The 27,949-nt window shown below is 34.3% G+C and overlaps 1 protein-coding gene across 1 annotated transcript in view; it reads left to right on the top strand.

The window, feature by feature from the left end:
• EPHA3 (EPH receptor A3) overlaps positions 1–27,949 on the top strand; it is a 368,497-nt gene that overhangs the window by 7,574 nt on the left and 332,974 nt on the right. The window contains exon 2 of the mRNA XM_032150377.2: positions 12,338–12,402. Within this exon, the coding sequence (XP_032006268.1) occupies positions 12,338–12,402 (65 nt within the window). The remainder of the gene's footprint in view (positions 1–12,337; positions 12,403–27,949) is intronic.

Below are 27,949 nucleotides of genomic sequence, written 5' to 3'. Positions count from 1 at the left end.
TCGCTAGACTAAAATGAAGAATCTCTTTTTTTTTTTTTTTAGAAAAATTTTCTTTAAAACTACCTGCTAGTGCCACCTGTTAGGCCCCTAGTAATTGCTGAGGGGATGTCAGTAAACTTTTCCCCTGTGCGTATTCAAAAGTTGTCTGTGTTCTCCCAAAGCCCGTATTTGACTGACACCGTTTTATTAAAACAGGATTTTTCCTCTTCCAATATTGGGAGTAAACATGGAATGGGCCAGAGAGGGTTTTTGGGAGCTGCTATCGAGATAGCTTGGTGGTTGGATGATCCTGATGTTTCTGTGGCTGTGTTAGAACTTCCGTGTTTTTCATAAAAGATGGTTTTGTTAAATCCTGTAGACCTCAAGACTAATATATCCTCAGTGCCATGTTCAACATTGAGAAAATAATTGCTCAGTGTTCTGCTGGCAAACAGATTTTTCCCTTACATTATCATTCATGACTTACTGAACCTCATTTAATCATTAAAGCAGCCCTAAAATAGGTAACATGACATTTCCCATTGTTACAACTGAGGAAACTGAGAAAATGGATCAGAATAAAGTAGTAACTAAGCCAAGCCCTCTCTCGTCTTTGTCTTTTGATTTTAACCTCATATGTTTTCTCCTAGACACAAATGCCTATGAACTAGGGAGGCATCATTGTCAGGAAAAGCACTAGCTTCTCAACCTTACTCCCAGTGACTGTACTAATTTGTCTTCTGACTTTGCAAGGATAATTTAGAAACATTCAGAAATTTGTAGTGAAAAATTGAAGAAAACCATATAAATGAGGGTACTTTGGAACTGTAAAGTGGTTACACTCGTAAGTTATGATTATCTGTGTGTGGGGGGGACCCACTAAGAAACTAAGTTAAAGGAGTTTGATGCGGACGGAAGAGTAGATGAAAATATCTGTGATGACTTTTCTTCACACGTTCTTCCCTCTGTGTTCCTTTCCTGACACCCAAACACTTCTTTCTTCACCCTGGGAAGAAGATTTGGTCAGGAATTCCATACATACAGATAGTGAGGAAATTGTCAATATAACCAGAGTATGATTATTTCGGGTTATGTGTAATAAAAATGAAGTGTGAGTTAACAATTGGAATTGTCTTAAAGGTCAATAATAGGGGAAAATAGAACATGGTCTAAAAAGTAGACGTTAGTCTCTGTGGAAATTTCCCTCCATTTAAAACACAATCTTTAAATTACTTAGGATGAGAAAATAAATTTTAGTGATTTAGCTCTTCTTTCATAAAAGCACTTGTATTCTATTTAACTGCAGCCATTGAGAAAAGGTAGCTAAAACGGGCTTTTGAAAGATAGCAAATTAAGTTGGGGGCAATTACATTTTTGATGTGGGTATTTCAGCACATATGTTTTGCATTAATTGCTGCAATAAATTCTGTTAACCTGGCAAAGAGCAAAAATAGCATATTGATGACATCAGGCTTCCAAAGTACAAAGTAGCTTTTAGTATCTTGCTTTCTTCACTGTAACATTAAAAAAAAAAAAAAAAAAAACAAACTAATGTGTTAGCTAACTAAAGAGTTAGCAAATCTTTCAAGCTATTGGCACATTTTCCGTGAACAAAAGTGAAGAATTAGCAACAAACTTTTTCCCCCTTACTTCCAGAGAATTCATGTCAATTGCTCATTTTCCTATTATTTGATTTTTTTATATTCATATTTGTTACTCATTTTCCTATTATTTGATTTTTTTATATTTATATTTGGGTTTTCAGAACTCTCTCAAATCAAGGCAAATGTAAACTGACTTTAAAGACTCCAAACTGAGCTGTCTTCCCTGCTAAGACAAACATCTTGACTGATTACATAGCAGGGCCTCAAAAGGGACTTAAGCAAATAGAGAATTGTGGGTTAATTTTATTACTGAGAAGTTTAGTTGGTCAATATCAAAACTGTTTCTTCTTGATTTTTAATACATTCATTTTGAGAAGGTTAATGTATGTTTTTGCAATTAATAGTTAAGAAAAATAGATGAATAAGCTCTACAGGTCCAGTAAGTGTAAAGTGCCTCATGTGAGGCTTTAAAATTTTACTTTTTGCCTGTGATAAATTTGGTTGATTTCCAATCAACAGGAAATTGTAACATTTCCTGTCTACCTCAGATTCACTAAGGGAAAGACAGAGCAGCTTGTTAGTAGTTAACATATATTTATTTCCTGATTTTCAAACCCAATTTAGCAATTAATAAAACTGTACAGCTTTTAAAGGTATATATTCTTTCATTGTATCTGATGGCAGTCTTCACACTGAGGGGAAAGTCTGGGAAGCTAATTTGCAATGTCTTCCATGTGGATTATCTAACTAATCCTCTGGGTAAGCAAAACACCACTCACAGGAGAAGTCTATTTGCAGCACTGTGTGGTGTGTTATATCACCAACAGTATTGTCCTCTTACAAAACTGAGCTATTCCCAAACTGTAAGCAAAATTTTATGAATAAATATACACCTTTTGACCTCACTATGGCATAAAATTTTATTTTTTTTTTGAATTACAAACAGGTAGTGTAAAAAAAAACAAAAACAACCATTGATTTATTTGTCACTATCTCATCTTGTTCATTTTCCCCAATTGTCCTCTAATTATCTATAATATTCAAAGGTGGCAAAAAGGCTAGAGTTATATACAAATGGAGACTTTTTCCCCCTCGAATAAGTCACAGCTGATCATGGTAGATTTTGCTTTTTTGCAGAATAAAAGAACTGACAGCATCATAGAAAACTAGAACTAGAATTAAGTTAGATTGTTACTCTTTTATGAAATCTATAAACATCACCAAATCTAGTAGCTGCCAAATATTGGAAATATTTTCAAAGATGCAGTATAAAAGGAAATCGTATTTTTCTCTTGGTTTACTTTTACTCTCTGGCTTACTATAGATAAGCTAATACTCATTTACATTAGATAACTCAAAAAGATAAACTTAGATATTTTATTATAATGTTCTTGACACTTCTCATCTAAATTATGATTTGAGTGTCCTTGTTCTCTGAAAAAGAAATTTCCACATGTAATTATATGTATTTCATCTGGCTAAACTAGTTAATCTATGCTTAACAATGGTGTTTTTCTTCTATATTTTCGGATACAAGTGATTTTCTTTGACATTTGTACATTGCATAAGGAAAATTTTTCTTATCTTTGAAAGTGATGTTCCAAATCATACTAAATGTTTTAATATTCCCACAAAAAATATAAAATGAGAGGAAGAAAACCAAAAAGATATAAAATTAGTAATATTCCTTTAAATTTTTCTTTCCAAAGGTGATCCTTTGGAAATTAACCAAGCATATTTTGTTTTATGTTTGGCCAGGTTTGTAGTAGGTTTACTACCCTAACCCTATTAGTGAAAACTTTGGAACTCTAAATGTAACAACAAAGGCACAACTTTAAGAATCATTACAATGAGTCAATAATAAGGTTGATATATAACTAATTGCCTATTACAGCATAATAACTCATCTTTCATATTATAATAATTTATTGTTTATTTACCAAACAGTGCTTACCTGAGGATTAGTTACCCACTGGAGTTTGCAAAAAAATATATGCTAGGGACTGGAATGCTCTGTGCTCTTGAAGATGTCAAATTCAATGGTATAAATAAATCTAAAATAAATACTTTTATAAAAATTGTTATAATATAGATATGAAAATTATGAAAAATACGATATGAATCTTTAGTGGAGGGTGAAATTTAAGTCCCAGAACAGAGTCCCTAAGAGACAGGGAGAATTTTTTTAAGGTAAAAGATAATAATAAATTCATAAAAACAAGGACTAGGAGATTAAATGATTTGCTTAAGTTCATGTGGTGGGGATAATTTTAACCCAGATTTATTTTTAACTGCATGTAACTTTAAAAATAATTTAAATGACTATATAACAAAGACACACTTTTAAGCATGTCCAAAATAACTAAATATTCAGAAATAGTTCTTCTTATTAAGCACATACCTAAACTAATGTAAATTCTGTGTAAGTGCATGTGAACATATTGGAAACACATGTGACTGAATATCAAAATAGAACCATCGCCAAATAAAAACTTCTGTAGGTGCTATTGCTATTATGACTACACTACCCAAAAATATCTCATTGGTCTTTATTTGCATTTTGCCATCCCTTTCATCAATAAATTAAACGTTTTCTGACTCCAGTGCAGAGTTTGATGCTTTCCGTTGACACCATGCTCCTAAGATGCAAAGGAAAAGACTAGTGTTTTGAAATAAACTGCTAAGAACTTGGTACCGTATTTGATCCTTTGTGGACCATTATAAAGACCCAAAAACAAATCTTGAAGAGTTTGTTCATGTGTGTGTGCCTGTGTTTGTAGATGTCAGTCAAATTTGTATTGTCATGATCAAAATAAATGATACACCTGAGATTTTAGACAATCCAGATATTCTGCAGAATAGGATGAAGTCAAACCTTTATTCTGATTTTAGTTTTCCAGAAATTTGTTTAATAAGGAAACCAATTTCTTCTACAGTGGGGTTCTTTCAAAACAATTATGTGTGTATGTATGTGCACATGTGTGTTTGGGGATGCCAAAATGTCCAGAGGATGTTTTTAAATTTAAACTTACTTTTGTTTCATCACTACATTCTTTGTTTCCTATGCTAGAATTTTGAATCTTTGTATCCAACGGACTTCTAGAAACCATTTTATTTCTAAAGGAAATACTATATGAGTTATTCTGTAGGCCAATTTTCTTCTTCTCTTCTATTTTCACAGCCAACAGTCAAACTCTGGTTGAACAGATAGCCTGTACTATCTGGATGTCAATATTCTACATTTTATGATAATATGATTTTTTTAAATACCCAGATAGACTGATTTTATGGGGTGAAGGCAAAATACATATGCTGTAGTTTAAACTATTTCCCTTAATGACTATTTGTATTTCATAATTGAGTAATATGTTTTCATTTTTCACTTTTTAATCTTTCAAAAAGTCTCTCTGAATTGGATGTAAAGAAGTCATTCTATTACTTCTGGAACACTTTAAAAAGCAAAACTGTGAAAAATAAAATGCTGTTTACATAATAATGTCCTGGTTTTAGAAACTTACATTTTGGGAGACACATTTTACTTGTCTGAATGATTCATAATATCAGTTAACAATGGAGAGAAACAAAGAGCTGTTATTTAAGTCAGGCTGTTAGTGTACTAAAAATTCACTGGCAGTAGAGCGTCACAACTCATTTATGTGAAAGGATTATTGTGTTATAAGAACACATTTTCTACTGATATCTTGATACCTGTTTGTTCCATAATAGTTTCAATATTAGTATGACCTTTATATTTCTCTGATTAAAAGAGAAAAAAAGGAAATTTTAACACTTTATAAACAGCATAGGATTGACATTTACTAAAGTGTCCGAGTTTCTACTAGAATCTGTTCTATATTATTTCCTGAATCCCTCTAGTTATAAAAACACAGACTCATCTTACTGTGAGACTTTGTTTGATTCCAAGGAGTTCCCCCACTGTTGGCAAAGATTGAGATGAGACAGCTAATTACAATTTCTTCTATCACTAAGATCTTTATAGAAATAAATCCAAAATTATTGCCCAGGAGAAAAAGCTAATGAGAAAGAATAAGTTAAGGTCAGAAATCTTCTTATATCACATAAATAGGCTGTTAAAATGCCACCTGACCAAAGGTTTTTCATAACAATGTTTAACATGGCAGCATTTAAAAAATTATTACATCGGCGTGGTGCTGTGGCTCACACCTGTAATCCCAGCACTTTGGGAGGCCGAGGCGGGCGGATCACGAGGTCAGGAGATCGAGACCATCCTGACTAACGCAGTGAAACCCCGTCTCTACTAAAAATACAAAAATAAAATTAGCCAGGCATGGTGGCGGGCGCCTGTAGTCCCAGCTACTTGGGAGGCTGAGGCAGGAGAATGGCGTGAACCTGGGAGGCGGAGCTGGCAGTGAGCGGAGATCGTGCCACTGCACTCCAGCCTGGGCGACAGAGCGAGACTCCGTCTCAAAAAATAATAATAATAAAAAAATTATTACATCATAATTTTAGCTGCTCATTTGATAAAAATTGCATAAATTAACATTTCTGTGGTACAAAATGCTGCTAAATTTAGCACAGTTTACAGGAACTTTTATCTGCACACAATTGATGCATAATAGTTGACTTCGTTTATAGGACAACATATTTATAATTTTTTATCTGTGAAATAAAATACTAATTAGATCTATTAAAAATATTTTGGCTGGGCACGGTGGCTCACGCCTGTAATCCCAGCACTTTGGGAGGCCAAGGCATGCGGATCATGAGGTCAAGAGATCGAGACAATCCTGGCCAACATAGTGAAACCCCGTCTCTACTAAAAGTACAAAAATTAGCTGGGTGTGGTGGCACACACTTGTAGTCCCAGTTACTCGGGAGGCTGAGGCAGGAGAATCGCTTGAATCCAGGAGGCAGAGGTTGCAGTGAGCCAAGTTTGTGCCACTGCACTCTAGCCTGGCAACACAGGGAGACCTCGTCTCAAAAATAATAATAATAATAATAATTATGCTTGAGTAGAAAGAAAATAAATACAAACAGGAAGTCCACAGGACAGTTAAATTAAGAATATACAAGCACAGTAGATAAAAGTTATGTTGCAACACATAAGTACATCAAAAAAACTATCTTCTCTAAACTTCTCAATGTCATACCCTGGTGCATACAGTAAAACAGAAAAGCTGATCTTTGGTGAATTCCTATCAGAAAATATAGGTCGATTTCTTAATTCTGTATTATGTTTGACCAGAGAACTACACAGAGAATGATAACACTGAGAACAAAATTTATTTCTTTCTGTATCATTTTCTTCAATTTGTGACATTTAAATATATTTAGAAGCAGATTGAAGAGCTCTGTGTAGTCCTGTAACCTAGAGCAAAGTTAGTCTGCTTATTATAACAGAAAGTGATGAAAATGATAAAGATAAGTATTTGTGAAATGCAGCTGGGACAATTACAGTGATGTTATGCATAGAAAGAAACTGTCATTACTCTTTAGTGAAAACAAGATGTAATCAAAGGATGGGCTTATTTGGTTTTATAGTTATTTGTACTTGGCTATAAAAGTCCCTTATAACTGAAGGTTTTACAAGAAAACATGTGCATTATTATATGAGTTTGAAATTCTTTAGCCATTAAAGCCTACTGTTCACCTTGAAATGATTGTTTAATAATTATTTATAACTCAGTTTCATAAAATGCAACTATAGCATTACCACAAAGCCTATGGGTGTATTATTAGGTAATTGGAAAGATCTGCTTCAGTAATAAAAACTGTGGCATTTAATTTTAAAAACCTTTTAGAACTGTCTGCATGTTTGTAGCACTTAAAAATCTTTCCAGGTTTGAATATTAGTTTCACTCTCCGTCTTTGTAAGTGAACAAGTAGCCACTATGAATCAGAATTTAGAAATGTCCTTTAAAAATCTTTATGTGTTAATAATTCTCTAAAAATCAAAACTCCAGAAACTTGTAAATTTTTAATCTGCCCTCACTAACTGGGAACATTTGTTTCAAGCCCTTATTTTAGTAACTGAGAACTTGAAAAAAAAAATCTTAGTTTGTTCCTTTTACTAAGAAGAAAAAACGATGTAAATTATTTGAATAGGCAATTATTTGTGACACTACCAATACTAATAAGCAATTTTACTAGGAGTGGATTTTTGATTGAGTCTCTCCTTTGTGATAAAGGGTAGGAAAGGAAGAGAGAGGATGACTCTGGGAATCTCAATCCCACAATCCAACAGAGGGGGAAATGTAACAGTAGAAATCAGTGGCAGAAATGACATCCAGGTTTCCTCCTTTCCGTAAGTACTTATTACCAATTTGAGCCAATTTGCTCTATACTTTGTTCCTTTTTTTGTTTGTTTTGTTTTGTTTGTTTCTGAGACGGAGTCTCGCTCTGTTTCCCAGGCTGCATTGCTGTGGCGCAATCTCGGCTCACCACAACCTCCGCCTCCAGGTTCAAGCGATTCTCCTGCCTCAGCCTCCCGAGTAGCTGGGATTCCAGGCGTGTGCCGCCACGCCGGCTAATTTTTGTATTTTTAGTAGAGATGAGTTTTCGCCATGTTGGCCAGGCTGGTCTTGAACTCCTGACCTCCGGTGATCCACTCGCCTCGGCCTCCCAAAATGCTGGGATTACAGGCATGAGCCACAGCGCCCGCAACTATACTTTGTTCTTACTCCTTTACTCCATTCTACACCTCCTTATTTGGACCACCATTCCTTCTTTCCAGATCTCAGTAACTTAGTGCCCATCTGAAAGCCAAATCAACAGTCCAAGTAAGGATTGCCTTACCCTTCTTATGAATATAAGCCCCTTCTAGTCATACATCACTATTTAAAAGCAATTAGAGGCAGTAAAACATGCGAAAGGAAAACCGAGAACCATATCCATCTATACTTAAGACGGTGATTTCCAAATTCATTTTTGCCCAGAAAAACTCCACTTATTTATTTACCAACTTAAATAGAATCAAGACATTTAAAAACATTTCCAATTTAAATCACTTTCATTAAAAAAGTTAATATATTCCACATAGTTTTTTGAATATAAGATATTCTAAAATTAACAAAACAATGTGTTTTCTGTTACACACCAAACATATTTGGCAATCACATCATTAGAATATGAAATCTGGGAAGGCGTAACTTACAGCTTTGATAAATAACTGGCATGAGATAGCCATTAAGGAATGAAGTCATGCATATGTTCCTACCCAGCCTTAAGAAAGTTTTCTTTTTGTCAGATTTTATCATTGTGAACTCGCATTGTCCAGCAATTGAAATAAACTATCCAATTACTAGTGCAATTAAAACTCAGTCCACAGTATTATATTTGTACGTCACAACTCATCAGCCTATCCTGTCTGTCCTAGCGTTTGAAAGGAAATGATCAGGTCTACATATGTTTAGAGGGGGGACAGCATTATAGAAACCAAAGTTCTTGCCTGTATCTGTGTGAGGTTTAAGATATGTATTGCAATGTTACACTGAGTCAATGTATGCAGAGAAATCGCTCACAGATTTACTTGGAAATCCCATTCATTTTCTTTTCTTACCTGAATTATGCTATATACTCAAACAGTTCTACAGTGGATCACAGGAGATTTGAGGTTTGTATCCTGGGAGTCCCAATTAAGTAACCATTCACTTTAAAGTATTTAGAATTCTTAGACGGTGTTATTTTTATTTGGGTATAAACAAAGGGCACTTTACAAATCCAAAGTATGTGCTTTTAAAAAGTGTTTTGAAGTTAACTATTCTACTCTACTAGATCATGTATTTAGGTCATGTAATTGAATTATAAATATAATTCAGAAGCCAAAATGGAGCTGTTGTTAAATAATATTAATGTATTAAATTTACAAGAAGGAAGTCTGTACAGCATGTTATAAACTCATGGTGGTTTTAAAGATATTTATGGTATTTGAACATCACAGCAACATTGCAAGATACTCAGGGTAGATATAATTGATAGACAATAGAATCAGAGTCAGAAGTAATGCTGCTAATTGTGTTTTTCTCATTTATGCTAAATGGAGTGCACTAAAAATCTAATTTCTGAGTAAATGCAATTAATTTAATTAACCTTCTACACTTACTTTGACTGTAGGGTCTAACTGATTTTGGTTTATTTAAATTTAATTAATCTTCTACACTTACTTTAATTGACTGTATGGTCTAACTTATTTTGGCTTATTTGTTCTCCTTTGAGTAGAAACCAAATGCTGATGTGGTTAGTCCAGTTCTTTTCCATTGTTTTTATTATCAGAAGAATCTTAAGGATATAGTAGTTCATTAGTTGACAACCTACATTCCAATAAGTAATTTATTAAATGGAGTCTATGTAATAATCATATCTTCTTCTTCTCACTCTGGTTACTAATACTGAGATTAAACTAGTGATTGATCTTAGCATGTGGAGTAACATATAACTATCATTTAGTAATGTGCAATTATTACCTGAACACAATGATACATTAAGCCATTTAAACCCCTAAGGACATTGCAAATATAATCTAATAATTCATGTATAGTGGCAAGCTGATTTCTACTATGCAAATCCCATATAAAGCTCAGAGAAATTAAATGATTGGTATGACACAACTAACAATTGAACTAAGTATATCTTTTATCGCAATGAATGTTGGTAATATCCTTTAATTTAAAGGTGAGGAAGTATTTTCATATTTTCAAAAATTTTCTAACACTGATCTGAAATATAATCTATAACATTGATAAATTGGTTGAGGTTTTTAAATCATTTTTCAGAGATAATTGCAATATAATTAAGCATATTGTTAATTTCCAAACTGATATCCTGGGAAATAATTCAATTATGGAAATTATTCTATGTAATCCATGCAGCGGCTATCTATCTTCTGTTTTAATCTAAACAAAATTACTTCTCATTAGGATTATTTATTGGGAAAAAATTCTTTAATCATTAAAGAATTATAATGTAAAAGGTAAAGTTTATGTTTGTCTTTCACTAGCAAAACTTAAAGAATCTAACTTTGAGAATTGTATTTCTTTTAAATTGTAATGATCAAGAGCCTGACTTTTACCCACCTAATGTATTTATCAACTAACGAGGTAATCAAAATTTTAGTACTGCTTGAAAATTTAGAAACCTAATGTCTATCAAATATGTAATTTATTTTTCTTAACATTTTATAAGATTAATATTTTCTTCATAAAAAAGTTGAGATTATTTTTTAAAGTCTATCAAATACATAATTTATTTTTCTTAACATTTTATAAGATTAATGTTTGCTTTGCAAAAAAAATACTTGAGATGATTTTTAAAAGGATGGTGCTTTTCATGTATCAGGAAACACTTTATAAACAACATGAGAACATGTGCAGTGTATGTATTTACATTATGTTTTGGTTTGTGTATATAAGTAACCCCTGAAAATGATTCCCTTCTATTATAGTTATTGATTTTCACGGTCTGGTTCATGTTAATAATGCATGCTTAGTTTATGTAGCCTTCCTTCACATCCTCCATTAGTCAATCATGGGATTGTTTTTTTTTTTTTTTTTTTTTGAGACGGAGTCTCGCTCTGTCGCCCAGGCTGGAGTGCAGTGGCGCAATCTCGGCTCACTGCAAGCTCCGCCTCCCGGGTTCCCGCCATTCTCCCGCCTCAGCCTCTCCGAGTAGCTGGGACTACAGGCGCCCGTCACCACGCCCGGCTAATTTTTTGTGTTTTTAGTAGAGACGGGGTTTCACCGTGGTCTCAATCTCCTGACCTCGTGATCCGCCCGCCTCGGCCTCCCAAAGTGCTGGGATTACAAGCATGAGCCACCGCGCCCGGCGGGATTGTTTTCTAATTTTGAAGAAAGATGAGGTAAAACCATAGTTTCCATTATTTAATAGGTCAGATAGACAATCAAAGTGAACGTTTTGTTATTAATTGTATTTGAAGTGCTGTTTTATATTTTATTTTCTAACCAATTACAAATGAATATTCAGTATGGAAAATAAAAAATGTTCCATCTTCTTTTAATAATATATTAAAAATGCAACCATATGCATGTTATACTTTATTTTTGTGTACAAATATCGATTAAAAGTCATTAGAACTAGCACAAAATTCTGAGTAAAACCACTAAAGCCTTTGAGTAAAAATAACCACTTTAAATAAGTAAAGCTTTACACAGGTGTTATTATAAAACATAGTTTTACTTTGATTTCTCCTCAAATTGGTAGTTAAGCTTTTTGTGTGTTACATATAAGTAAATAAGGAATACATTTTTAAAAAATACACATTGCAGAATAATATGTTTAGTATTAGCCGGGGATGATATGAAGGTGTCATATTAGATATAAATAAACAGATATATTGATTCACTCTGGCAACATATTTAAGAAATGAATTAATTGTGGAATCGTATGTAAATGTATCAAATTTAATATTTTTGAAGTTATTTTGATATGCTAGCATTAATGTTGTTTTCTATTTTGCATTTTTATTATTTCCTCTTTAAACCCGTCATTATTATATCAGAAATTGTCAGTATATTTAACATTAACCTATCCTTGTAAACAAATGCAAACAGTTTAAAAGGACACAGAAACTTTTGATCTCTTAACTTCCCGTGTATTTTTTGTAATTTCCTTCTTTTTATACTAATTATAGACTTATAATGAGAAGGAAGAGTTATGTTTTTTGAGCAACATCAACAATAGACAATGTGAACTCAACAGAAGCAAATAGAAATAATTCACTGTTACTAACTGTGTTTGTGTATTATGTTTTATTTTAGTCAATCTACTGGATTCAAAGACAATTCAAGGGGAGCTGGGCTGGATTTCTTATCCATCACATGGGGTGAGTTCAATAAACTATCAAAAGGAAACATTTTCTCCATTACCTGTCTTAGGGAGCAGATGAATTTATTGTATTCTCTAAAGAGAACTATTGTACTTCTGGTGACAAATTATACTTACAGGAGTATTCAATATATGGAGTAGCACAGCTTGACATTTGTGTCCAATGGAGCTGCTGAGAATTTTGAAGATTTTTTTTTCCCTTAATTTATCAATTGCTTGAATGGACTGATTCAATAGTTTAATTATCATTGGCATCATGTCAAGGATCTAAGAGTGACTTTTTTTCATGTGATCAGAATAGTTGAATTAATTAGACTGCCTAAATTTCAGGTAATGTAGAAAGTGTGTATTTGGAGATGGTAATCTCCAAAGTCATAGCCTTAAAATCAACCTCGGTAACTGCTCTTCCAAGTAGTTACAATTTATTGGTCAACAGTATAAACCTATGTTGTCTTAATTTACTTGTTTAAAATGTCTACAATTTGCCTAGATCAGCTTAAAAATGGGAATATTACTTAGAAAAAATCTGCTGCTGCCTTTAAGTTTTAAACTTTTTACATAGCTTTGGTATTTTATCAATCCAGATACAAATTACAGAGTGTGTAGCATTTTGGTGTTCGGAATGACTATAATGAGCCTTTTCTGGGAGAACATTTTTCTTTTATTTTTTCTGAAAAATGGGGGGGGGGGGTTACATTTCTCAAACTCTTTTCCCTACACAATTGTGTAATAAATTCCTGAGCACACCTTTTTGTTTCTAAGTATAGTTTGTGAAATATGTGAAGTGCTATTTTGAAATATTTGTCATAGGAATAAATTTGTGTATTCCTGTCCTTCTATGATAGTCGTCTTTTCAAGAGATTGTAATTACTTCCACTTCGTATTGGCGTTCAGTCTTTAGATTTTTGTGCCTAAATATACACATTTTTATGATAGCACCAGCTTCTTCACCAGCGGATGTTTTCCATCAGAGATACTTCATCTATCTGTCATCTTTGTATCTGCTTCTCTTCCTGACACACCTTGACTTTGACAATATGCCAAAACCTAAAATCAAGCCTTCATTAGTTACTTTAGAGGAGAGAGTATGAAGTAAGCCAGGATTTGGTTTTCCCAGAGGTGTAAAAGGAATCAAATGATTAGGATAAAAGCACAGCCTAGGTTGTCATAAAGAGTGAATTGAAACTCAAGATTGAGCTGGAAAACTCATTTGAAACTAATCATCTAAAAGTCAAACTCACCTTAATTTGATTTTAGAAATTTAAATTTTTCATGACTCCTTCAGATAATATACCAGAGAACCTGCTGCTTCAGGATATAAGAAAAACAAAAACTATAGTAACATTTAGTTACTATATATTAGTATATAGTATACTATATACCATACATACACACACTATATACTATATAGACTACATACTAAATAATATAGTATATATATTACTATATTAGTATCTATAACTAATAGATACATACATGTTTATTTTTTAAAACAAGAAATCATCTTATATTTCACAGCAATAGTCTGGCTTATGTTTTCCTTTAAAGAAAGTATAATGGTAACACATTTTTTTTTTTTTTTTTTGAGACGGAGTCTCGCTCTGTCACCCAGGCTGGAGTGCAGTGGCGCAATCTCGGCTCACTGCAAGCTCTGCCTCCCGGGTTCCCGCCATTCTCCTGCCTCAGCCTCTCCGAGTAGCTGGGACTACAGGCGCCCGCCACCACGCCCGGCTAATTTTTTTGTATTTTTAGTAGAGACGGGGTTTCACTGTGGTCTCGATCTCCTGACCTCGTGATCCGCCCGCCTCGGCCTCCCAAAGTGCTGGGATTACAAGCGTGAGCCACCGTGCCCGGCCAACACATTTTTATATATTGAGAATTGGGGGAAATGAATTCTCCCATTGTTATTCTCATAGATAATGTGATGGGATAGAGTTGGCACTTCTACTTCCACAGCTATGTTGGAGGTAGACAGTGAGGTGTTCTTAGCACCTTGCTGGGTGAAGTGTGGCACAGGGACAAACCAGCAACATCGACATGTGGGAGATTATTAGAAATGCAGGCTACCAGACCCTGCTCCAGACATTGTGAATCAGAACCTGTATCCCAATAGGTGACTCTTTAGCACATTAAATTTGAGAATCACTCCTCTGGATAAATTACCTCTTCACACTTCCCATCTCTGGCCCAATATACTATCTCTTTGTTGCCTAGAAATCTCTTATAGCTTCCACAGTCAAAAGTTTTCAGTTTCTTCTTTGGTTTACTGTTGCCTCAGAGAGCCCCACTCGGACCCATTAGCTCCTCTTCATTGCTGTCCTCTGTTAATCTTGCAACTGTGATTTTCCTATTTCTGATGCATAAAATAGCCTAAAACAGTTGGTCATTCTCTTCAAGCTTATCATTATTATTTGCAGGGAGAAAAGAGAAACTCCCGAATAGTTCATTAAACTTAGAATACCTAAGAACTCCAAAGCTAAAAAAAAGAATAAAATCAAATGATGTGAATTATTGTTCTGTGGTGATATGTAGTGTATATTTCCTTTAAATTTCCCACACACTATGTTAACCGTAATATACATAAGGAAATATATAGTGCAGATTTAGAAAACATTAGGTAAATAGTTTTTTTTTTTTTTTTTTTTGAGAAACTGACCAAATTACTGGGTGAAAATAATGTATGGTAAGTTTAGGTTTTGGATTTAATAGCCTGGCATATACAAATATTTGTGCCTCTAGATTTAATTATTGTTATTGCTCTCATTTTTAATATGACAAGGATAGATTAGTTTTGTGGTTGTATTGTTTTTAAAGGAAATAGATACTTACAACAATTGTGATATCCTTGCTGAAACGTTTTTCATAAAAAAAGACAAGTAATAGCTGGAAATGGCTTTGAGTTTGTTATTTTTCAAATTAATTAACTCTAATAACTGGCCGTACATCTGACTAGAAGATAACTAAAATATGACTGTAAACTTTAGAGGAAAAAGATCATAATAACAATATTATGCCATATTAAATCACTGCAAATTCTCACTCTTGATTTAGGGTAGCGGTTCTTAACAGGTTGAGCGAGTAAGGGAAGAGGGAATTTTTATTTAGCCTCAGGGGGATATTTGGCAATGTTTGAAGACTTTTGTAACAACTGGGGAAAGCAGGCACTTTTACATTTTTTAGTAGGGGAGACCAGGCGTACTGCTAAATATCTTCCAATGAATATGGCAGCCCCTAAAAAGAAGAATGACCTGGTCTAAAATGACAGGGCCTAAATTGAGAAACTCTTACTTAGGGGATTAATAATAGCATTCCATCAGGAACTGTCCATAACTAAGGAGATTTGGGAGACTGCCAGCTCCTTCTCTAACTTCCAATCATATTCTCATCAGAAGCTCTAAATTCCGAATCTGTTGAAATATAAATTTTAAAAAATAAGTGATTCATTTCAAACTTGCATCTTTCATGGAATGCTTGTATCATCTGAGCTATAAAAAATTAACATATTTGGAGAAAAATGGCAAAGAGTAGTTCATTCCTGCAGATAATTTCTTTTCTATTTCTATTCTTCCTTTTCCTCCAAAGATGTATTCATACATGAAACTTTACAATTCGCCTAGGTAATTTTCTTGGGAGTAGTATTTCTATCTCCATTTTTTTTTTTTTTTTTTTTTTGAGATGGAGTCTCCCTCTGTCACCCAGGCTGGAGTGCAGTGGCGCGATCTCAGCTCTCTGCAAGCTCCGCCTCCCGGGTTCACGCCATTCCCCTGCCCCAGCCTCCCTAGTAGCTGGGACTACAGGCGCCCGCCACCACACCCGGCTAATTATTTGTATTTTTTAGTAGAGACGGGGTTTCACCATGTTAGCCAGGATGGTCTGGATCTCCTGACCTCGTGATCCTCCCGCCTCGGCCTCCCAAAGTGCTGGGATTACAGGCGTGAGCCACCACGCCCGGCCCCTATCTCCATTTTTAAATGGTGCTTCATATCTTAGAGAAAACCTTGTAGGGAAATATGATACTGCATATATTATTAGGCCTTGGACTAATTCTCCAAGTAAATATCTGGGAGTAAATTTAATGAAACTTGAATTTTCTCTAAATGAAGGTCATGAAAATAATACTCAAATTTGTAAACTGAAATTATTTGTGGAGGTCGTGAATAGCAATTCATTTTTCAATGAAAGAGTTTTATTTGACACTCATATAATCTGGCATTATATTTGGTGCCTTTAGCAAAGCAGACAGAAGCAGTTATCTTCTCTGGCCCTATAAACTATGAATTATAATATGATATTTGAATCCAGGGCTTAATTTTATTCAGAAATTTGGGTAAATAATTCAATAGTTCTAATATTAATATTTGATTTTGAGAACAATCAACAAATATCAAAGCTTCTATATATTGTTAGGTTATTGTTTTTTCTAAAAACAGCCTTTTGCTTACACATGACTTAAATTGATTGTACTTAAATTGATTGATTTGATTGACTGATTGATAGTGTCAATCTACCACGTAAACTTTCTTAGACTACATATCATTACATAAATTCATTGGAGGAGAGATCCAAGGAAGGTTGAGCTACACAGTTTTCACTTAGTATAGTATTGATATTCTGATTAACTAGTACAAAGAAATCATGAGCTATGACTCACTTAATTAAAGAAACTCCAATAAGAAGAGAGTGAGGACTGGCAGGGTTCAGGGAGTGTAGAAAAAGCACTGTCTGAAATGAGTAATATATATTTGTGGAAAACAGAAAGAGGTATCGGAATTAGTAATTGTGGAATTAAGCTTTCTTTAGATATTTATTGATGTCTTAGCAGTGAATACGCACTTAAAGGAAAACACTCTTTTGGCAAATAGAGAGCTTGTTGATTGCCCACCCAATATCTGTTCGCTGGATTCTCCTTGCTGATGAAAGAAACATCGATACTGTTCAAGTTTGCACCCTCCCAGGTGTTCCTGGAAAATGACCCGTCTGCGACTCCATGGGTTGAATGTTGATTCATCTGAGAACTAATGATGACCATGATAGTTATTTTGGCAGGGATTGGTTGAAGCAAGTGTAAGTAAAGCCAATGAGACTGGTGCAGAATTCTAGTGATTTCTAGGAAAGGTTTTCCTCCTGATAGAGAGATAGGGAGAGACCCAGCATTTCCTCCGTTTGGGCTTGTTCTGTAAAGGCTCTGGGTCTGCAGCAGCTGCATTTCTCTCAGGTCTAGGAAGGCAGAGCCCAGTGAGCATAAGAGACACCGGCATGGAACCTTGATATCACTGAACCACTGAATTACGTGAAAGAATGCCTCTTCTTTGTTATTTAAGCCACTCTTAGTGTTTTTCATGCTTTCAAATAAAAGGCATCCTGATAGGATAGAATGCTTTATCTTTGCTCAAATATTCTAATTTCTAAATGGAGGCTATGGCTATGGCATAATTGTATATTATAGTGTTATTTATTTTCCAGATTGTCTTTTTTAGTACTTTAGTAAGATGTCAAAAATAATAGAGTAGTAAATCAGGTTAAGCACATTGGTTAGAATTGAGGCATCTGCATTTCCATTCTATCTCTACCACTTATTATATAATCAGATGTAAGCCAATTAATCAAAAACTGACCAGGTGGCTCACACTTGTAATCCCAGCTCTTTGAGAGACCAAGGCAGGAGAATCATTTGAGACCAGGGCTTCAAGATCAGCCTGGACAAACACAGTGAGAACACCCCATCTCCAATGAATAAATAGAAATTAGCCTAGAGTGGGGGTATTCACCTGTAGTTCTAGCTACTCAGGGCTGAGGTGGGAGGATCACTTGAGCCCAAGAGTTCCAGGCTGCAGTAGGGTACAATTGAGCTGCTGCACTCTAGCCTGGATGACGGAGCCAGAATCTGTCTCTCAAAAAGAATTTTTTTAAATCTTGAGAAACATTTGTCTTCACCTCTAAAAAAAGGAATTAGAGTAATTCCTATGTCTTATCACTTTAGAGCAAATGAGATTTGAGCAAATGAAATATTTCTGTGCATCTAAGAATACAAATACAATATAATACATGTGAAAGAGCTATATAAATATCATTTCTTATTCTAAGACAAGCTTTGAGGTTCCCCCATTTTAATTCAGACTCTTTTGCTAAATTCATTTACATGTCTCCTTAAATCTCAGTCTACACTTGAGGTCTTGAATTTGTATTTAGGAGAAGGAAAGTTGGGAGTGTTGGGTGAAGTCTCAGCAGGCACCTCTTCTCAATTCAGAGCCCAGTACATTGCCTCTGATGTCACTTCATTTTTATTGCATCTAATCTGCACAGACAAAAGCTCGCATACAATCTTGCTGCAAAAGGAATTGCGGTTTTGGACCATGAATTTTAAATCATCATTAATAGGCTCGAAAACATCTTTATTAGTCAAAACAGGAACCGTTACAATCATCACATTTTTGCAAACGAGAAATAAGTTTGTTTATTCCTGTAGAATAAAAATCCGTGTTTCGGGATTCGACGAACTCTTGGAAAGCATTTTCTGCATCCTGCTAGTTGTGGAAGCGATTTCCCTGCAAAAGGTTCTCGGGATGCTTGAAGAAGTGGTAGTCGGTTGGCGAGACGTCAGGTGAATACGGCAAATGAGGCAAAACTTTGTAGCCCAATTTGTTCAACTTTTGAAGCATTGTTTGTGCAACGTGTCATTGGTCATTGCCGTGGACTAGAATTGGACCCTTTCTGTTGACCAATGCCGGCTGCAGGAATTGCAGTTTTTGGTGCCTCTCATCAATTTGCTGAGCATAATCTCAGAAGTAATGGCTTCACCAGGATTCAGAAAACTGTAGTGGATCAGACCAGCGAGCAGACCACCAAATAGTGACCACGGCTTTTTTAATGTAAGTTTGGCTTTGGGAAGTGCTTTGGAGCTTCTTCTTGGTCCAACCACTGAGATGCTCGTCACCAGTTGTATAAAATCCACTTTTTGTCGCATGTTACAATCTGATCCAGAAATGGTTCATTGTTGTGTAGATTAAGAAAATGACACTTCAAAACAACATTTTTTTTTTTTTTTTACTTTCGCTCAGCTCATGAGGCACCCACTTATCAAGTTTTTTCACCTTTCCAATTTCCTTCAAATGCCAAACGACCACAGAATGGTCAACATTGAGTTCTTCGGCAACCTCTTGTGTAGTTGTAAGAGGATCAGCTTCAATGATCACTCTCAGTTGGTCCTTGTCAACTTTCTTTTTTTTTTTTTTAAATTATGCTTTAAGTTCTAGGGTACATGAGCACAATGTGCAGGTTTGTGACATATGTATACATGTGCCGTGTTGGAGTGCTGCACCCATTAACTCGTCATTTACATTAGGTATATCTCCTAATGCTATCCCTCCCCCCTCCCTGCATCCCACAACAGGCCCCAGTGTGTGATGTTCCCCTTCCTGTGTCAAAGTGGGAATTGTTCAATTCCCACCTATAAGTGAGAACATGCGATGTTTGGTTTTTTGTCTTTGCGATAGTTTGCTGAGAATGATGGTTTCCAGCTGCATCCATGTGCCTACAAAGGACATGAACTCATCATTTTTTAATGGCTGCACAGTATTCCATGGTGTATATGTGCCACATTTTCTTAATCCAGTTTATGGTTGCTGGACAATTGGGTTGGTTCCAAGTCTTTGCTATTGTGAATAGTGCCGCAACTTTCAATGGCCGGTCACTATGCTCCTTATCTTCAAGGCCCTCGTCTCCTGTGCAAAACGTCTTGAACCGCCAGTGCACTGGACCTTCATTAGCAGTTCCTGAGCCAAATGCGTTGTTGGTGGTGTGAGTTGTCTCCACTGCTTTACAATCCATTTTCAACGTCAATAAGAAAATCGCTCGAATTTGCTTTTTGTCTAACATCATTTCCATAGTCTAAAATACATATAAAACAAACAGCAGGCCGGGTGCGGTGGCTCACGCCTGTGATCCTAGCACTTTGGGAGGCCGAGGCGGGTGGATCACGAGGTCAGGAGATCAAGACCATCCTGGCTAACACAGTGAAACCCCGTTTCTACTAAAAAATACAAAAAATTAGCCGGGTGAGGTGGCGGGCGCCTGCAGTCCCAGCTACGCGGGAGGCTGAGGCAGGAGAATGGCGTGAACCCCGCAGGGCGGAGCCAGCAGTGAGTTGAGATAGCGCCACTGCACTCCAGCCTGGGCGACAGCGAGACTCCATCTCAAAAACAAAAAAAAAAAAAAAAAAAAAGCAAATAATAAGTCATTACCAAAAACAAAACGAGAAATGCACATTAAAATGGTGTATAACATATTTCACACTTAATTCAGAATGTATTCCAATATCAAATGGCAAATTTCAACAATGCAAACACTGCAATTACTTTTGCACCAACTTAATAATTGAGGCAGTTTAAACACAGTAATTTGGTATGCAGTTTATTTATAGTTTTTAGTGATGAGAATCTTCTCAAATATTGATATTTCAGATTTCAGGTCAAATGTTACTTCTTCATGGAGACCTCCTGAATTTTCACAAGCCACCCTCCTGCCCCACCACCTCCTAAATGACCCTCACCCCTATCCCTAGCATATAACACCTGATAAGCTCATCTACCTCCTTGTGTATGTTCTTTGTTGTATATCCACAGCTTACAATTATACATTAATGCAATCATTTGATTGATCTTTATTTCAGCCAGGAAACTGTAAGCTCTGTGGGGCCAATCCCCATTTCATGAAATTCTCCCTTATCGCTCAGCATTTACAGTTCCTATATTAATTGCCCATTAATTAAAATTATCTTAAAAAAGAATAATAAAAGCTTTCCCAAATAAGAAAGCTAACACCAATTTTTGTTTTGTTTTGTTTTTTGAAAATAATTTGACGATTTACACTATATTACTTGAAATAATGTCTTTTAGGGATTTCATTGTCTCTTTTAATGGCATAAAATTAAGTACAATTCTTATATATAAACGCATATATCTTGTATAATCTATAATATATCTATATTAAATATATTACATTGTCTTTTGTACTAGCAGACATATTTAGTTAAACGTAGGTAGAAAATACAACTGGCTTGTGAACTGAAGTTTAACTGAAAAAAAAAACTATGTAAAGATAGCTTCATATTGAAAATTGTATTGATTGTTATCAAGGGGAAAAAAGTGAGAATCCTGTAAATAAATCCAGTTGAGCAAATCATAGGACTGTTTAAAATGAATAAATCATAGGAGAGGAATGAAAATAATAAAAATACTTTCTAAAATAAGGAATTACTTTTCTACTTTACAGTATGATGTTATTTGCCTGTAATATTAGAATTATTGCTATTTGGGAAGTTCGGATTCTAAAAATCTTACCAACTGGATTTCTAGCTTTCACTTTGTGAATGGAGTTTTATATGCAGAAATAATATTTTGACAACTGCGTGTCAGCAATAACCACCTGGGATTCTGCCTTTATGAATCACAGTCCAAATTCTACTTCATACGCTGAATAGTCAATCCAGGAACATCAAATTTTTGACATATGTGATATGTGATTCTTGGTCACTTGAAATTTTTCTGCCCAGACTCTATTTTAAGTATGTCACTTTCACCTGTTATGCTGACCTTTCAAGGAAAGATGTCTGATTAAATTAGAAAAACATGGCAAAATCTTACAGGCTTTTTTTTTTTTTTTTTTGAACCTTTCCTTGAAACAAAATGCACTCTGAAAAAAAAAGGAGAAATGTGGACAAGTGCAAGAAATCAGATAAGATAGAATTTATTCCAGCAACATTTAATTTATAAAAATATGAAATGTTATCTTGGTGCTTTAAAAAAAAATAGAAGTGATTTTTCTGTTGCTAACACTATGTCTCCATATGAATTGTGTTCTGTTCATCAAAACAGTGTTTATGTTTTAGGAGATTGGATTAGAATTTTAAAAATATAGCATGTACTATATTTCATTTCTTTTACTTTGATGTAAGCTTAGTGGGATTTAAAATAAAGGAGACTTGAAGCATAAGTGCATGGATTTTATTTCCTCCAGCTTTACTCATAAATTCATTTGTGCTTTATGATCCTTACCTAACATATATTCACTATAAAGTTAAATAAAAAACTAAGATATAGTCAAATAATTTTCATTTCTATTTTGAGTGTTTAAATATTTCATGTATTTGCTATAATCATTCTTTGTTTTTTAAAGTAGATTTAAAACTTTCAAATAGAAGACAAAATTCTGCTTCTGCTAGTTTCTCATATTGATAACATTTTTTCTCTAAAACAAATAACTTTGGCACTAAGCTCTGTTTTGTTGTGCAACTTCAAATTAGCATATTTTCTGGTCAAAAATGCACAGTTATTAAAATAAAACTGACCAAAATTATACATATTATAATTTTAATAGAATGGCTTTCATATTCAATTCATTATACATTAAATGTGTTGAAACGTGCAAAATAGTGTATGGCAGACTGAATAGGTTTGTGCATTATTAAGAAATGTCCTATTCCTTTAATATTTTATGCAGAGTATATTCAGACTAAACATTATGTTTTCCAGCTTCCAAGTGTTCTTTTGTATGAAGGATATAAAAACAAGATACATACCCTGATGGAAAGGAGTTTCAACTGTGTCATTCCATTACGTGTAAAACAAGAATTTATAAAAATAATTCACACAAAACTTTGCTTATTTAAAATATTGCCTCCTTTATTAAAATTTTTAATTATTTTGATCCTTAGGCTTATTACACTCTGGTGCTTAATTTCTTCTGAAAGATTAAAAAAAGAAATTAAATTTAGTCTATAAAAACTATGGTATAGTTTTTTTTTATATAAGTCACATGTCCCAAATGATAGTCATTGAACCTAAGAATGCTTAATGGCTATGGTGTATACAATATAAACCAACTTAAGTATTTCTGCAACCTTAATAGCCTGTAGATTACCATTACTTTTTTTCCTGCATATGATGCTCACTTTATTGAAAAATTATTATGTGAATAAAAATATTACCAAAGTAATGTATGCGATTCCTTGGGAGTTGCTAAAATCATTCATCTCCATTACATGTGACATAAGAAGAAAAATGTCAAAGGGGCTGATACACTTGGATTTTTCTGATATGCCTAAAATCATATTATTACACATTATTTTTATTAATTGTGTTAATAAGGCAGTTTGATATGTATAAACTAACAGATCAAAATTGTTACCTTTAAACTTGTATACAGTAGTTGTTAGAAATGCAAAATTCTGGGCCCCAATCATGACCTGTTGCATTAGAAACCCTGGGGATGGGGCCCAGCTATAGGATTTTTAATAGGCTGTCCATGGGATTCTGATGCTACTCAAGTTTGGGGATCGCTGTGTTAGAAAATCATTATCTGATGTAATGAGGCACCACAGTACTTACTAAGATATTCAGCTGCTGCTTGATTCAGGGCTATAGTTCATCTCAACCTCTAAATGCAGCACTGTGTATAATTCATGATTAATATAACTATTGATATTTTCAAAATATTGGATTTTACAATAAACACACAGCAAGAGAAAAGACGTGTTTCCCTGGCCACTTGGGAAATCTATTCCTGGAAATTTGTCATAGGAATTTATTTCCAAGTCATCAAATTTATCTCATGTATTCTTGGAATTTAGTTTGAACCACATGTAGTATCTTCAGTATTTACAAATACTTGTACAGTATTTACATATCTGGAATCCATTGCTCATGATAAAAGAGATGATACTAAAACCCAAAAACTAAATAAACAATGAATTAAGTGATAGGGAAATGGGAATACAGAGTTGGAAAATCCCTGTCATGTAGTTACTAGAATATAAAGTTGTCTAGGAAATGACTATTAACTGTTCCTAGAGTGTTACTAGGATCAGATTGTGATGAATTTTATGTGCCACCCGAAAATACTCACATCAATCAAAGACAACATTTTAGGCAGGTGATCAGGGAGGATAGTGTAATTGAAGAACAAATAGGAGTCAGAAAGGGCATTGTAAAAGTTCCCATTATAGGTTAATGGGATCTAGAATGAGCCTCCTATTCTTTTGGTTATGTATCTTGATGATTTAGTATCAAGTAGAACTTTTATTATTTTGTTAAGACTCCAGGAAGGGCGATTCTTAAAAATCAAATCTTCATTATTTTCTTTTCTTTTTTATTAATCAGATTATAGTATTTATTATAAAGGCACAAAACTAAGAGAAGTCATATGTGGAAAACTGAGTAACTTGTAGGACCTGTAAAGGACTCAGTGAACATGAAAATTATCTAGTAAACTAAGGAAAGCAAAAGAAACAAACAAAAAAGTGTGTGTTGGGGGACAGAAGGTACTCTCGCAGTAGAAGTTATTACATTTCCCTTCTGTATGACAGTCAATATTCTTTTGGGCCTAAGATTAAGAATAAGCTAATTTTTTAAAAAAATGTAAATGGCTACCTCCCTTCTCAATGTAAAGTGACAAGACCAAGAATCCAGCAATCGGAGAGACAGCCTAGCCTATTCAAGAAAGGAGAGGTGCAATGCAATGTTTTGAAAGAATTTTAACCATTTTGGATGGTCTATACTTGGGTACTATTCCATGCCATGGAATCCCAGGAAAACTGATAGCCTCACACTTTATAGGTTTACTCAAAAGTCTTCAATAGGATTTAAATCTTGTGGGTGATATGAGTCAATTTGGTAAACTGTGTTTGTCCAGAAATTCCCTGAATCCATATGTAATCTGTACCCATACTGTTGGACGGATGTACTAGGTAGCCATTTCTGAAGTTGAATTAGTAATGCAATTATGATGTAACGTAAATAACATAACATAAATAACGTAAACAATTATGATGGAAATTTGCCTATCCTGAGTGCTGAAAAGGCAGCAAATAAGCCACAAAAATATTATCTGTAGAATTTTGTGAAAACGTTTATTGATAGAGCTGCTTCCCTTTTCCATTAAAGGCAGCCAAATTTTACCTTATTTAGAGCAGTAAAATATATTTGAATGAGTAAGCAAATTTTGGAGGTGGCAGAAGCGGCAGTGACTATAGAAATCATCTAGGGCAATACTCTAATTAGATAGACAAGCCATTGAGGCTCAAGTAGGCTTAGTGACTTGATGAAGGTCGCATCATTACCTTCTGGGTCTGGGTTCGGTGTTCTTTTCATTCCTCCTCTCTATGGAGGAGTATTGGTCTGTGGACAGTGCCAAAAAGCATTTAAGATTGTGTGGTTTAATATTATCAGATTACACTTTATAGAATTTCAAGACTACTTCAACCGAGTGTCATGCATTGCAGCAGCACCCAAGATAATATCCGAATCTTGAGACACAGCAGACAAAATATAACTACTTTTCTCAGCAGGTGAAAAATGCTGATCTTTCATAAGCCCAAGAGAAAAATCAGGTTATATAGGATTATTACTAGCTTTCCATTGTCCTGAATGTGTATCCCTTCATCACAGCTTGATTTATGATCCAGCGACTGAGCTGTCACTTGACGACTAAAGATTCTTAACTCATTTTCTGACAAGTGGAAATTGATTTTAGCTTGAATTCAAAGATTAATCTAAATCTGCTTGCATTGAAAGAGTATTTTCAAATCTTACTATGTAACTAAAATAAATATCACATAGTTTCAATATCGGTATAAGCCAATTAATTTTTGGAGATCTTTAAAAAATTAGTATATCATTTTCCTACAACTAGTCTTAAAACAGAAGGATTGGATATGTTATCTTCTAGCCAGTAAATCCTCAAGATTTAAAATATCTCTAAATTGTTGGCTTTATTTTGTGCTTTCTGAACTGCTAAAATAATCACTAAATGTTTATTGGATTCTTTTTACAGAAATATATGTTGTTCATATGTAGCTTTCAAAATAATTTGATAATATAAATAAGAGTAACAAGTTAGTCCTTTAACAAATTTTGGAGACAAAAATATAAAACAGAACAAAAGAGCTTTATAACTCCCAAAAAACCTTTGTGGTGAAATTCGCTTTAGTGCTTATCTCTTGGAAAATAAACACTTTCATTTTCTGAAATAAGTGACACTGATCCAAAGAAAAGTTTAGGAGTGGTAAACATTTAGGGGAAGGTTAAGGGTAAGAGCATTATTTCAGAAGTGAAAATATATGAGGTAATATTCGTTTCTAAAACCTATCGAATTCTTAATAGTTTATGTAGCATACAAGGGACTTGTACAATCTTTAGTACATTGAAATTTGTTCACTCTGTTATCCAACAACTGCTTTAGCTCCTGCTGTGGACTAGGTACTATTGTTGGCAGTAGAGATGCAAACAATACAATAGCTAATATCTCTCTAATGGGCTATATACTATTCCTAGTGCTTTCGATATATCATTTCATTTAATTCTCACCACAATCCCATGAAGTTTTATAAGAGAGAACAGTAAGGCCCAAAGAATTTAAATAAATCGATCAAATTCACAAATCTAGTAAGTAAAAACATCAGGAATGGAAACCAGACGATCTGATTCCCATAAAATGAACGTCACCACTACTTTATACTACATCTTGTAAGAGAAGTAAGCTATTTCCAAGGAAATCTTAAAGTTTAGTGGAAAAGACCAATACAGAGCCTCATACATTATGCCAAAGGTTTGGGTTCTATCTTAATGCAAAATTGTTACGAAGTCTGGGAATTAGGATGTTTACTCCATGGACTTAGACTGGAGGTGCAGAGATCAGATGGTCTACTAAAGTCATCAAAGAAAGAGGTCTAACAAGATATGGAAAGGAGGTAACAGATACCAGGTGATTTATGCTATCTGTTCTGTAAGAAAGGGTGTCAACTAGGCGGAAAGGGGGTAGAGAAATGAAGGATAATTTCTATGATACCGTGATTGATGATAACTGATGCATGTCTTGGTTTCTCCTAGATCAATGTTTCCCAAACTTTAGAGTACATCAGAACCATCTGAAGGATACCACCCTTATAGTTATGGTAATGGTGCTTGTCCAAAGATCACACTTTAAGAACCAATGTCCTACATAAATACTAAGGCTTTAGCCTGGAAATAAATTCAAATGGTTTGGTATTATGAAAGTTTGAAGAATATAACTTAAATGAATCTTTAAAAAGAGATGTGATCTATTTTATATATATACACACATACATCTAGCTATGAATATATCTATGTGTACATGTTCATATATATCTGCATCTATAACACATATCCTAACATACCCAGTGATATCTCATGTGCTACTTCAATATATGAAATTGTTTCATGGCCCCTATATTATGAATAATTTCTAAATTGCTGGAAATTTAGAAGCTATAAATAGGAAATTTTTACACAGATTCCTCCAGGCAGTTGAAGAAATTTGTATAATGTACTTCTAGAGTTTTGGTAGAGTTAATTATGGGTATTTTGGCAGTAAAGTATATATAGAAGCTAAAAGTAAAACTTTTTTCTAAATACTAATTTTATATTGTATGCTATTTGCTATCTAAAACTGGTAGTTTCTAAAAATAATTATAAAATACACTCGTGATATTTGGTTGACAAAAGGGAGGTAATCATGAAACTTTAAATAGA

Source organism: Hylobates moloch, unplaced genomic scaffold, assembly GCF_009828535.3.
Source record: "Hylobates moloch isolate HMO894 unplaced genomic scaffold, HMol_V3 SCAFFOLD_4, whole genome shotgun sequence".
Taxonomy (NCBI): Eukaryota; Metazoa; Chordata; class Mammalia; order Primates; family Hylobatidae; genus Hylobates; species Hylobates moloch.
This window is presented reverse-complemented; position numbering and strand designations above follow the sequence as displayed.